Source organism: Nyctereutes procyonoides, unplaced genomic scaffold (assembly GCF_905146905.1).
Source record: "Nyctereutes procyonoides isolate TBG_1078 unplaced genomic scaffold, NYPRO_anot_genome, whole genome shotgun sequence".
NCBI lineage: Eukaryota > Metazoa > Chordata > Mammalia > Carnivora > Canidae > Nyctereutes > Nyctereutes procyonoides.
This window is the reverse complement of record NW_026575031.1, coordinates 385,206-398,970: the sequence shown is the minus strand read 5'-3', so window position 1 is coordinate 398,970 and position 13,765 is coordinate 385,206. Positions and strand designations below refer to the sequence as shown.

At 41.8% G+C, this 13,765-nt stretch overlaps 2 protein-coding genes across 8 annotated transcripts in view; one reads left to right on the top strand and one right to left on the bottom strand.

Moving 5' to 3' along the window:
* Positions 1 to 5,243: 5,243 nt before the first annotated feature.
* EMC4 (ER membrane protein complex subunit 4) lies at positions 5,244 to 10,132 on the top strand. Of its 2 annotated transcripts, XM_055316673.1 has the most exons (5): positions 5,244 to 5,441; positions 5,774 to 5,888; positions 8,922 to 9,075; positions 9,368 to 9,528; positions 9,754 to 10,132. In XM_055316673.1, the coding sequence occupies exons 1-5, from the start codon at positions 5,356 to 5,358 to the stop codon at positions 9,787 to 9,789; spliced, it is 552 nt and encodes a 183-aa protein (XP_055172648.1). In that variant the 5' UTR covers positions 5,244 to 5,355; the 3' UTR covers positions 9,790 to 10,132. The 2 variants fall into 2 exon arrangements, with proteins under 2 accessions (XP_055172648.1, XP_055172649.1); XM_055316674.1 differs by lacking the exon at positions 5,244 to 5,441 and having other exon boundaries at positions 5,774 to 5,896.
* SLC12A6 (solute carrier family 12 member 6) overlaps positions 9,965 to 13,765 on the bottom strand; it is an 88,519-nt gene continuing 84,718 nt past the window's right edge. For all 6 annotated transcript variants that reach the window (XM_055316667.1, XM_055316671.1, XM_055316668.1 and 3 more), the window contains one exon: positions 9,965 to 13,114. In XM_055316667.1, coding sequence (XP_055172642.1) covers positions 13,023 to 13,114 — 92 coding nt within the window. In that variant the 3' untranslated portion in view covers positions 9,965 to 13,022. The remainder of the gene's footprint in view (positions 13,115 to 13,765) is intronic.

The window sequence follows — 13,765 nt, the reverse complement described above, 5'->3', positions numbered from 1 at the left end:
CAATCTGGTGACAACAAGGAGCTTTCCTTTCTCCTTGTCTACACTGGTATCATGAGCAAGATTCTTTCGCTTTACTTCTGATTAACTTGCCAAGTATAAGTTCTCCCTAAAATAGAAAGTTTTCTTTTCTTTCTTTCTTTTCTTTTTTTTTTTTTTTTTTTTTTTTTTTTTTTTTGATGTGGGACTCAATCCTGGGACTCCAGGATCACCCCCTGAACCAAAGGCAGACACTCAACGGCTGAGCCACCCAGGCATCCATGTTTTCATTCTCATTCTTACTATAAATGATAAAACCAAACCTGTTGCTTAGAGAAATGTATAATTACAATTCAAAATTTTTACTAGGTTTCATTTTAGAATACTTTGAAGCCCTAAAAACTAAAAATGCTAAAGAAACAGTCTAAGATGATGGTAAAAACAAAAAGTACAGGATTGGAAATCAAGAGAACTTGCTTATTATACTGATTTAATCTATGCCTTTAGGATAGAAAATCCTATCCTCTTTCTACACCATCATTCCCTTCATCTTTCCACCAAGAGAGTGGAGTAAGAGTAACATGAACTGTTACCTCCAAAATGGCTTGAGTAAATAATAGCAAAGCAAAGACAAGGGTCATCAGTAGTCACCATTAAAATATTTAAAAAGATGGAAATGCTACAAAGAAGGAAAGGCAGAGGGAGCCCCATGTGGTCAACCAGCAGGTCTCTTGAGAGTAAAAATGTCAAAGGATAATTAGATTGCACTGGGTTAATTTTAACTTTTTGGACTCTTTAGGGGATACAGTCTTATGCAGAGTTTGGAAAAAGGCGGGGAACATAATAAGGAGGGGTAATAGGCTGAAAGTTTCAGGGTGAAGCAGTTCCACATTAAGGTTCTCTTTTTCAGACTATAAAGCACCTCATGGAGGCAGAGAAGGTGAAGGGCTTCTGCCAGCTGGTGGTGGTGGCCAAGCTGAGGGAGGGCATTTCCCACCTCATCCAGTCCTGTGGCCTTGGAGGCATGAAGCACAACACGGTGGTGATGGGGTGGCCCAATGGCTGGCGCCAGAGTGAAGATGCTCGAGCGTGGAAGACTTTCATTGGTACCAGATGCTCTGCATTTTATCCTGAGGGCCCAAATCAGGGCTACTGTTAAATCGTTAAATTTCCGTTACCTTAACTTTACCCAGTAGCCTCCTAAGGTAGAAGCCCGTGACATTGCTGCACCATAGTGTCATGAGGGCACTTAAGTAACTGCTGACATTAATATCCTTATTCTCCTCACCCCCTCCAGCCTTGTATGATGTTCATAAGGTATCTCTGTCAAGTGTCATGCTAGGCGTTATCTCTGAAAATTGCCGTCTTTTCATCTGTGATCTGCCACATTGACGTTCTCATGAGAATTGGAAGGATTGTCTTCCATCACAATCTACAGAATTCACATATCCCCTCAGAATACAGTGGTCAGAATATACCTAGTAAATCATGGTTCTGAATCTAATGCTGTTAGTCGGACCATGTAGAAAACAGCGTGAAATATTAGAAACAGCTTCTTAGACTCCTAAAGTGGTGGGGGGTGAGATTAAAAAACAAATACAAAAACTGTGGAGATGGCCCAAATATAAAGTCAAACAAGACAACTCACATGACCTATGCAATTATGATATGCTTTCTCAGTTTAAAGTCATATTTGCTCAAAGACACAAAGGGAAGCTTAACATATATTTTTACAAGTTAAGTATTTCCATTAGTCTAAGTGAAGTTTAGTCCAGTAGGAGGCAAGCAAGGAGGCTGCCCAAAGTTGATTGTTTGCTTAGATTACTTTGTGGAAGTTCAAACCTTTTAGGCAGCAAAATGCTCTGGGTCAGTGGTTCTTAGTTCTTGCTGTACAGTAGATGCCCATGATCAACCCTGAGCGAATAAATTAGAATCTCTGGAGTGTGACCCAGGTGTCAATAGTATTCTTTGAGTGCTCCAAGGTGATTCTTTGGTGAATCTAGGACAGAGAACCATCATGCTTTGAGGTGTGGAAACACACGTTATATTACTGACATTTTTTCTAAATCCAAAAGTAGTAACTGCACAATGCAGAACTAGGAAAAGCATAGGAAAGCAGAATTTTAAAAAGATTATGTGAAATCCCATTAGTCCTTTGTGTTTATCATTTTTCTACAAATATATATGAAAGAGTAATATACAAAATTTTTGAAAAAAATATATTTTAGAATTAGAAAGTACCCTTAGAAGGCATCTAGTAGAAGTGTCTTTTTTACAGATGAAGAAATTAAGGCCGAATTCCTAACTCAAAGCAACACAGGTCGGGATTAGAATCTAGATTTCCCTTGATTATTCTTGAAAAATATAATTTGTAAACAAAACAAAACAAAAACCCAACTTGAATCCTCAATCGAATTTCAACTTGAAAACTCCATTTTTATAAAGGATCTATTCTTTCTTATGATATTCTAATAATCTTGAGAAACAAGCAGAGCTTTTAAGGAAGTACCTTCCTCTTTTTCCTGAAAAACTCTAGCATGCTTAAGGAAAGTTGCCTCACTGTATTCTATGGATCACTGACTGCATAGGAAGTTAATAGGTGTGATAGGGGAAAAATGGGGGGAGCTTCTCATTTAGGTGGAAGGGAAACAATTAAAGGAGATTCTACTGAATCATTTCTCATGATTTTTTTTAAGATTTTATTTATTTATTAATGAGAGAGAGAGAGAGAGAGAGAGAGGCGCAGAGACACAGAGGGAGAAGCAGGCTCCATGCAGGGAGCCCGATGTGAGACTTGATCCCGGGACTCCAGGATCATGCCCTGGGCTGAAGGCAGGTGCTAAACCACTGAGCCACCCAGAGATCCCGTTTTAATGTTCTACCAATTCCACTGGAAATCTCTAGGGTGTGTGTGCAGAATAGCATCTGCAGTTTTTCTCAAATGTGTTTGACTCTGGAATCCTTTCTCAATTCCATTCCAGTGATCACCTGTCTTCATGTTCTCTGCAACACGTTTTAGCAAATAACACGATAAGGATTCCTAGGATAAAGGAATAAATGACCTGGACTAACATGAGGCCAAACCACCTTGATTGGGGTTACAGGTGAAAACATTTTTATAGCAAGTGGGGGAGTACTTTCAAAGGGAAGGAATATATGATTTGAATGACTGACAATGTTTTCAAAAGTGTTGCTTTACAATTTATTTAAGAAGCAGGACAATAGCTTGTTCAAAAAAAAATTGCATGGAAACCATTAATTGAATATATAACACCCTAACATGTATTCTCTTCGAGTTTTTACATTTTTTCACATAAATGTAATTATAGTATATTCAGTACTATATTTACTTTCAATTAACTTGCTCATATTCACTAAACATTTATTCAATACATTATGTTCTAGGCAGTGGAATCCAAAATAATTGACATGTAGTTCCTAACTTAAAGGAATTTAGGGCATAGTGCAGCAAGAGGGGTAGATACGTGCTCAAGGGACGTCAACAAACACAAGTGCAATTTGGTAAGTGAACAAAGACTGTTCTGGGACAAAGAAGATTGCCCAATAGGGCCAAGACCCTTGTACAGTCTGACATCAGTCTCAAAGTTTCATCAGAGATAACAGATAAAGCCAGAAAAGTAGAAAGAAGCAGGAAAGCAATTCACAGGTCTGGTCTTCCTATGATCATATAAATAAACATTTTAGAATGAACTGGAAGGGGAAAAGCCTTTTCCATTACTGCCTTATTCAAACAGTCTGCCATGAACACAAAATATCTTTAAGAGGAAAAGACAAAGTGGGGATGGAAATCTTCAGTGTCTCTAGATCACCATCATCTTCAAGGGTCCAAAGTCTCTAATTGGCCCTTTTCAACCTCACCTCCCAACCACAGACTCTCATAGCACTCTTCTTCCCTCACCCCAACCCTGACCATATCAGATAACTTGGAGTCAAAGGAATAAAAGTCTGAAAATACAGAACCATTTTCAAACCAATTTAAAAAATAATATAAGGCTGGTGGAATGCAAATGGGTGCAAATAGATACTGCTAGAAGACATTTAAAATGAAAATTCCTTAAAAATTTGTAATCTTTGGGGATCCCTGGGTGGCTCGGCGGTTTAGAGCTTGCCTTTGGCCCTGGAGTCCCGGGATGGAGTCCCGCATTGGGCTTCCTGCATGGAGCCTGCTTCGCCCTCTGCCTGTGTCTCTGCCCCCCCCCCCTCTCTCTGCGGCTCTTGTGAATAAATGAATAAAATCTTAAAAAAAAAAAAGTGCAATCTTTGATCCAGCAACTGCATTCCTAGGAATTTTAGTAAGAAAAGACATAGGGTTTATAAACACTGTTTATAAAAGGGGAAACAAAACGGGAAACAAGTATCCAATAACAGGTTATATTATTATATAGGTATAGAACTCAATACAAAAATCCAATAGCTAGTGTGCTTTTTTTTTTTTTTTTAAGATTTTATTTGAAAGAGAGTAAGAGCTAGAGAGCATGGGTGGGAGAGTGGGCAGAGGTAGAGGGAGGAGGGATAAAGCTGTGTCCCCAGGACCCTGGGATCATGACCGGAGCTGAAGGCAGATCCTAACCTAATGTGCCACCCAGGCGCTCCTTTAGAGTACTTTCTTAATTAAAAAAAAAAAAAAATGCATTCGTGGCAGGCACTCCTTTTACGCTCATAAGCCTTGCAAGTAGGTAATTTTTTTTTTAAAGATTTATTTATTCATGGGAGACACAGAGAGAGCGGCAGAGACCCAGGCAGAGGGAGAAGCAGGCTGCATGCCCGGAGCACGATGCGGGACTCATCCCAGGACCCCGGGGTCACGCCCTGAGCGGAAGGGAGGCGCCCAACCGCTGAGCCTCCCGGGCGTCCTAAAGTAGGTGGATTATCCAACTCTTACCTACGAAGAGGCTGAAGCACTAAATATTTAACGTGTCCAAAGTCACACAATTAAGTAAAGAGCTAGGATCAAAAGGGGCCATCCGCGTGTCAAGCCCATAAGCTGCCCGGGTCCGCACTGCTCCCAGCTTTTTTTGGGAACTCGAGAAGGCGAGCTCGGCTTTCGCCCCTAGCGCAGAGGCAGGGCGGGCCACACCCCCGCCCTCCCGCTCGCTCGCTCGCTCGCTCGGGTGCACGTCGGAGCTCCGGGGGCACACCCCCGGGTCTGCACAACCTGGGGAGCCGCGGCCCGGCTTCCTCCGCGACGGGGTCTCCCGCCCCCAGGGAGGCTCCGCCCACCCCGAGACCGGAAGTGACGTCCATGCTAAGCGCCGGAAGCGGGCCGCGGGGAGACCCAGACGTAGCGGCGTCCGGGGCCAGGGCCTAGACCCCGCCGGAGAGTGAGGAGGTTCGCTGCTCCGGGAGGAGGCGGGTGCCATGACGGCCCAGGGGAGCCTGGTGGCCAACCGAGGCCGGCGTTTCAAGTGGGCCATTGAGCTGAGCGGGCCTGGAGGAGGCAGCAGGTGAGGAGCCGGGGCGGAGCTCGGTAAACAGCCTTCAATCCAGAACGGTCGCACGGGAACGGGACCTGACCCCCCGGGTCCGACCCTCCGAAAGTGATGGGAGGCGCAAAGACGAGCCCTGGGGAGCGAGCGGCTTCTGTGACGTGGAGCTTTCTAATCTTCAGAGGATCCTGATCTCACTCAATAGGCAGAGGTCTGACGGACCCACGAGACGGCGTATTCTCGTCTGGGCGGGTGTGTTTGAGGGTCTTTATTCCATGATTAGTGGAGCGGGAATGTGGAATATGAAGGGTGGGAGGCTGCAGCCTTAGTTTCTTGGTTTGGTGCCTTAGGGGCCGAAGTGACCGGGGCGGTGGCCAGGGAGACTCGCTGTACCCCGTCGGTTATTTGGACAAGCAAGTGCCGGATACCAGCGTGCAAGAGACGGACCGCATCCTGGTGGAGAAGGTACAGAGGTACAGCCGTCACGGTCGTGCTCGGACCGGCTCTGCCCTGCACGTCCCCCCTCCTCTCCCAGGCAGCATGTGCATATCCGACTGTAGGAGTCTTACCCCTAATATGGGTAGATAAACTGCTTGAGATTAACTTACAATAATAAAAGCGCTTAATAATTGGAAAAACAGGGGATCCCTGGGTGGCGCAGCGGTTTGGCGCCTGCCTTTGGCCCGGGGCGCGATCCTGGAGACCCGGGATCGAATCCCACGTCGGGCTCCCGGTGCATGGAGCCTGCTTCTCCCTCTGCCTGTGTCTCTGCCTCTCTCTCTCTCTCTCTCTCTCTCTCTCTCTCTGTGTGTGACTATCATAAATAAATTTAAAAAAATAAAAATAATAATTGGAAAAATAAGATGTTTGAACATATAAGTAGGTTGAAAATTATTAGTGCCAGCGCGAAAGAGTTGATGTTACCGTTTCACTCTAGTTCCCTTACAACCACACAGCCAGTGTGTCAGGATATTCTTTTTGCTATTTATGTTCAGACAGATGAAAAATTTGCTGTTTTCCACTGCTTTCTGTTTTAACTGTCATTCTGGTCTGAGTGATTTCATCTCTTAGCACTTTCCCGTTTGTTCTTCATTCCACTCTAGTCAGAACGGCCTCCTTGCTGCTCCTTGAAAATAGCGGGCAGGCTTCCATCTCGGACTGCTTGTACATGTCCTTTCCCTCTTCCTGGAACACACTTCCCCCAGATACCTTCATGACTTGCTCTCACGTCTCCTTTAGATCGCTCGCATATCACCTTCACAGTGAAACCCCATGGCACTACCTATCCTGCTTATCCTTTCCTCGTATTAATTTATATGTTATACTTCCTACCATGTAAGTGGTAAGGTCCATGAGAGTAGGTTTTGTCTCCCAAGCACCTAGAACAGGTGGCACTTTCTTTTCTCTTATCCTTAATATTGTTCAGAACTAAATGATCTTCATTTCATTAAATGCAGTGATTTTTTAGATGAAAATGACAGCTTTTCAGTGCTTTTCTCGATAAGTATATCATTTTTCATCTTGGTACATCAAATTGTAATATGAATTTTGATCTTTAAATTCCCAGATAAATGATCTTTTATGTAAGTGACACACCAGGGAACTGCTTAACTATGGCCATTTTAACAAGAATAAGCTCAAAGGGATAGTAATATATTCTTCTGTTGCTAGATTTAATATTTTGCCTAGTAAGATTTTTTGCATTTAGGTTCAGGAGTGATAACGATCTATGAACTATTCTAATAATGTCCGTATCAGGTTTTAGTATTTGTAGAGCCCAATGTAATGAGTTATGTAGAATGTTTTTTATTTTCTTTAAGAGTTTATATAAGATTGGCTTTATTTTTTCCTTAAATGTTTAGAATTTGCCAAGATAAACCATCTGGGCTTACAGAATCAGTTTCTTAAACAATTTTCAATTTACTATGCCATGTATTTCTTCTAGGAATTTATCCATTTCCCCAGATTTATAATATAGTCACTTTAGTACACTGCAAGAACTATATAGATGTCCCTCTTTTATTCTCACTGTTGAATCTCTCTTCTTTTTCCTTCATTAGGCTCACTAGTATTTTTATTAATCTTTAAAAAACCCCACCACCTTTAGCCTTGTTGAACAATTCATTAATTCCTTTTTTCATTTTTATTTCCTTTTCATTTCCTTGGGTTTAATCTATTCCTTTTTATAATTTCTTGAAATAAATGCTGGCAGTGTCATGGATGGACCTAGAGAGTAGCATATGATTTTCGTTCATATATGAAATTTAAATAACAAATGAGCAAAGGGGGGAAAAAAAGGAAAAGAAGGGCAAACCAAGGAACACGACTCTTAATGATAGGGAATTGATGGTCACCAGAGGGGAGGTGGGAAGGGGGATGGGTGAAACAGACGGTGGGGATTAAGGAGGGCACTTGTGATGAGCACCAGGTGATGTAAGGAAATGTTGAATCACTATATTGTACACCTGAAACTAATATTACACCGTGTGTTAGCTGGAATTTAAAAACTGCAAAATAGATGCTTATTTGTAGTCTTATAATTTTTCAGTGCTTTGTGTCCCCCAGGTGTTAATATGTGGCATTTTTGTTATCCGTTAACAATATTTGTTTTTTAATTTTTATTTATTTATGATAGTCACAGGGAGAGAGAGAGAGAGAGAGAGAGAGGCAGAGACACAGGCAGAGGGAGAAGCAGGCTCCATGCACCGGGAGCCCGACGTGGGATTTGATCCCGGGTCTCCAGGATCGCGCCCTGGGCCAAAGGCAGGCGCCAAACCGCTGCGCCACCCAGGGATCCCCGTTAACAATATTTGTTTTCCTTTTAATTTCTTCTTTGATTTGTGGTTTAGACGTTTATTAATTCCAAGGTGTAAGGAATTTTCAGTTTCCTTTTTGTTGCTGATTTCTAGCTTAATTGCATCATAAGCAAAGAACTTGCTTTGTACTGTTTGGGTTGAGAGTTGACATGTTCAAGGCTCAGCAAGCAGTCAGCTTTTGTAAATGTCCCATGTGTGTTTGAAAAGAATGCGAATTCTCCAAATGTTGGGTGCAATGTCCTGTATATATCAGGTTAAGTTTGTTCATAATATTGTTCAGGTCTTCTGAATCTTGTCAGTTTGTTCTTTTACTGATTGAGGTATGCTAATCTCCCACTCTATGGATTTACCTCATTCTTCAGTTGTAGGTGGGGCAATGAGAGATGCAGAAGTACAAGAACAAAAGTAGGGAAGTCTGGTTTTTTTTAGCCAGATCATGGGGAAAAAATGCCACCTGGAAAGAAAATCAGTGGGGAAAAACATAACAAATGGTGAGGATGCCTTAGCTTTAGAAGAAGAGCAAGTTTCCTATGGCAACATGGAGAAGGGCAGACAGAGGTGCTAGAACGGAGGAGTCTGCTTAGAAGTACAGAATTGGGCACTGCGTTCATTTGAATGCTGGTGATCCGACAAATGGGGGGACTGAGGATAGAATCATAGGTTAACACTGTGTTTGTTTTAGCGCTGCTGGGATATCGCCTTGGGGCCCCTCAAACAGATTCCCATGAACCTCTTCATCATGTACATGGCAGGCAATACTATCTCCATCTTCCCTACTATGATGGTGTGTATGATGGCTTGGCGGCCCATTCAGGCACTTATGGCCATTTCAGCCAGTAAGTATTCTTGATACAGCAACCGTTCCGTTAGTTTTAAGAATTAAAGACAAATTCTCAGTGAAACCCATGAACGTCTCTTAGCTGGTTGCCAGGGGGAGGGTGTGCAGGGTGGTAATGGTAGAGGTGAGGGCCTGGAGGAGGGAAATGGAGCTTATGTTTTCTTGTTCACTTTTAGTGGTCCTATTTGCTTAGTTTGGGTTGCTCCATGTTATTTTAAAATACGGCCTGATTCATGTGGGAAAAAAAAAAAAGTCCTTTTGGTTTTGACACTTTTTTATTACCCCAATAGCTTTCAAGATGCTAGAAAGTTCAAGCCAGAAGTTTCTTCAGGGTTTGGTGTATCTCATTGGAAACCTCATGGGTTTGGCATTGGCTGTTTATAAGTGCCAGTCAATGGGACTGCTGCCTACACATGCATCAGACTGGTTAGCCTTCATTGAGCCCCCTGAGGTAAGGCAAAAGAAAAGTTAAATTTTGGGGAGTTGTAAATAGCTGACCCATTGGATGGTGAGGGATTTGAGGTATCGGAGCTTATTTCTTAATAAAGATCCCTTGGGAATTTGGAAGTTGTTATTTTAAGGATAAAGCGAAATAGAGCCTGTGATTAGATAAAGTATGTGATGAGTTAGTTCAACACCCATTCACCAATCACCTACTTACCTTTTCTTGTTTCAGAGGATGGAGTTCAGTGGTGGAGGACTGCTTCTGTGAACCTGAGAAAGAAGCACCTGCTGCCTATGTAGGCTCTTTCCCAGCACACTAACTCTCAGTGTTAGCACTTATGCTGAAGAGAACCCAAAGCTCTCTTTACTCCTTGGTGAGGAGACAATCCCAGAAAGACAACATATGTTATCACTGCAAACACAAAGAAACTATACCACAGCCCTTGACTGAAAATAATGTAGAAAACTTTATTTATGTTTCCAGTACAGAGCAAAACAACACATAAAACTGTAACTCTATGTAAACAAAAGAATGGTTGCTGCTAAATAAAGAACCACAGCAGCATCTCCTTTCAATAAATTAAATGGTCGAGAACAATGCTTAAAAAAAAGTTGCACAAGTTTCCCTTAAATCTATTTTCATTATTTCACCTCTATATTATTTCACCTCTAACACAACCTGGGAACATAAAAATTCTGTTGGAGACACTTGTGGAAGATGTGAGAAACTAATGCTGGATTCAGATTATACATGATGAAAAAAACCAGACAAAAAGAGCACATAAATATGCTTACAGTATAATTGCTACTTTAATATCCACAATAATGGATTTTTAACACATTTAGGGGGAGTGAGGATTGGTGCGCTAGTTGGGGCCACAGGAATCTGAGGCAAAGGAAGATACACAGGAGTGATCTTTCCCCTGCCAAGAGGAACTGGGCACCTGTCAAGCAGATGCTGCAATTCACACTTCAGCTTTTAAGATAGCTTTAGAAGGCAGAGGGCCAGCAACTGGAGAATGTACATTGTTATAACCTGCCCTGGTAAATCATAGCTAAGACTTAAAAGCTGGCTTTTAGTCAAGAGGCAGGAAGAGGTCTTTCCTTTCTCTTCCTTCTTGAAACACAAAAGCCCCTTCCCTTCCCCTAAGGTGCATTCTCTCTTATCAAGTTTTCAGTATTGCTTTATTTGCAGTGATTAGAAGAGACAAGACACTTCACAAACAACATAAGCAACACATGGACATGAAATGCTCTAGACAGAGATGAGTTTAAATCTGGCCTAATAACCATCTTCCCAAGTAATGCTGATTTTATGTTTTAGAGGCTAAAGCAGTGGCTATTTTAATATAGCCTTATCCCTTTAAAAGGGATATTATTAACTCCCTTATCCCTTTAAAAAGATTCTTATAGAGCTCCAACCACAAAAAGCTCTTTTAAAACTAACATTGTTCTGCCCATATTTTTTCTATATGGAAAAAAATACATATGCATCAACCACTTTGGTGAGAGGAAGTATATAAATGTAGAGGAATTCCTGGGAAGGCTGACCTTTAAAGCACGAGGGCTTCAATATTTTGGGTCCTAGGGTACCTGTCCCACTACCGTGGACTCCACTAAACAATAGAGTATTACAGTGGAAGCTGTAAACAATGCCTCTACCCTCTACAGGAAGGAGCAGGAAAAACTTAAAATTATGTCTGCTTTGCTACCCTGACTAGGTCTTGAGGTTGGAAAAAAAGAACAAAGGAAACAAAATACTCAATTTCTAAGCCATACAGAAGGGTTTTCTCCTCTGTCTATAAGGTTCAAATGAATAATCCGATATCTAGGTTTGCTTATTCCGTATCCAGTAGGATACGGAAAAAAAGAGTGGCACTATTTATCATTAATAAAGTGATAAAAGTGATCATGAATACAGGCAAAATAGTTTCTCTAAATACTTGTCCTATAAAAGAAATGAACATTTCACATATTTTCAGTTACCAATCGAAGCAGTTTCCCTATGCTTGAAAGCCTGGTGTGTTATGACCAGTAAATGAAGACAACCAGTGAATGTTTTACGACCAGCAAATAAAAAGCTAAGCTTGCACAAGTATTTCCTTGACACGCTGAGAGCTTTCTGAAAGCAAATGGGATAGGAGAGGACTGCTGGCTTGGATAATCTTAGTTCAGAGCCAAGTTCCTACGGTCCCAATGAAGAATAAAATTGGAAAAAGAAAAATGCTCAGACTCTGGGTATTTAGGTGAGCTGAGGGCCTTATGTCTTTGCTATGGCTTTGGAAATGAGTCCACAGTTTCTTAGTGAAAAAGAAGTTTCTTGACAGGCCAGTGCCAATCCTGTGCCACTTCAGTGAAGCAGGCAGGGAGAGTAGCAGCAGCTCAATCTTTGGCACTATGGAAGGAGTATGGCTCTAGAACTTCAAATTCCATTGCTAGATTCCCCCTTTAAAACACAGTCCCAAGCTTTCAGGGATTTCAGTGAGTCTTCTAGCTAGTCTTTATTCCTAGGATTCTGGACCTGTGTCAACTAACCCAGAGGGCAAAAAAGAAAGGAGAAACTACTGGTCAAGGTGCATCATCACCTAGATGTCCTAGGTAACCGCTTGGATGTACTGCCCACGACACACAGGCAACCAAAGACTTTCAGTAGATCTTAATAGCTACCTTTTGGAGTTAACTTTAATTTGGCCATTTGAAAACCTGAAAGATATTCTTTTTACTCCACCTTTAAAAGACAATTTCCAGGATAACAATGCTTGTATTACAATGTTAACCATGGAATGGATTTTGAGAACCAGCTGACATGTAGACCAACACAATCTGTGTCCTTGAAACTGGTATTTTGGGGGAATCTTGTTTTGAAGGAAGAATTAGAGGCTGCAGCCATGTTTCAGTGTTTGTATATTAGTACTCTAATATAAAACAGAGTCCTTGAGAGAAGTGGATACATCAAAGAAAAAGAGCTAAAAAAGGTTTTCATCTTGGTTTGCCACAGGCTATCCCACAACGATGTTAGGTCCCCACATACTTAGCCATGTAGTCTGTATTACGATGAGTTGTGTCTCTTTTACCCCCATGATGTCATCACTGAATTGTGACTTTGGAGATGCCCCTTTAATATCGGACATGTAACTTGCTTTTTGTCTTCAGCTGAATTTCTAGCATCCCTTTTGCCAATTCATTTTAATAGTTTAGCTTGTTAATTCTAATTTGTCTTCAGCTAGGCCAGACATGGCTTTCAGGACTTGACCAGTGTTCTGAAGTTGAGGAAATACCTGCTGTTCCTGTCAGGACTGGAGATTGTATGGTAGCAAAGAGCAGAACGACGTGTACTTTTCTGCACAAGTACTTGAGGCTCAGCCTGTCAAGAAGTTCAATGTGCTGTGTACAGAACCCCAGCCTCTACTGGATGGAAGTGGTAGTAAGGAGCTGGCCTTCTATGCAGAAACCTTTTAGAAAGGGGAGGCCTTTTAGAAAGGCAGAGACTTCAGGAGTAGATTAGGAATAAATGGTGATCACTTCACTGCCACCACCTCGGACGAGCAGGACTCGCTCTAGTCCCTCGGTGAGCACTTCTAGGAACTCCATGTCTTCAGAATTTGTCAAGGAGAAGAGCACACTTTACAGCCTGACGTCATGTGAACTGGGGTTTGTCTGACTACAACGCTGCAAAGTTAACATGCTTGTCTTAATTATTTATTACCTGCTCAGAATGGGAGAAGTCTGAACTCTGGATTCGGTTAACCCCTATGAACTAATTCAGGGATCTAGTTCTTTTGCATACATAATACAAGACCTTCATTTGTTAGATTTTTGTTCTAAATGTTATTTTGCAAATGAGGGAACTCACAAGTAATGTGTGTGTACAACACAGTAAAATAAGCCAAAAGAGAAGACCCACACAGGGCAGCTCCTAAGACTGCTAGAGAACCCAAGTAATTTCTAAGGGAGCTGCTCAAATCAGTTTTCTCTGCCAGTTCTTTTTCTTCCTTAATCTCTTTTCCTTAATGGTACTGATGGGAGAGGGCTAGTCTACACCACTGCATTTCTGAAGGGGGCCCATAAAAAAAATGAGGTGTGATGAGGGTATGAGGAAAACCCTTATCTTTTTCCCCTCTGAGAAGATTTCACTTAAACTGCTTGTCCCCTAACTACATCCACAAGAAAGGCTTTGCAAAGTGGGTGAAGCCTGAAAAGGAAAAAGGATGTGGGTCTTGTGTCTCTAGGACTGTTTCAGAAAG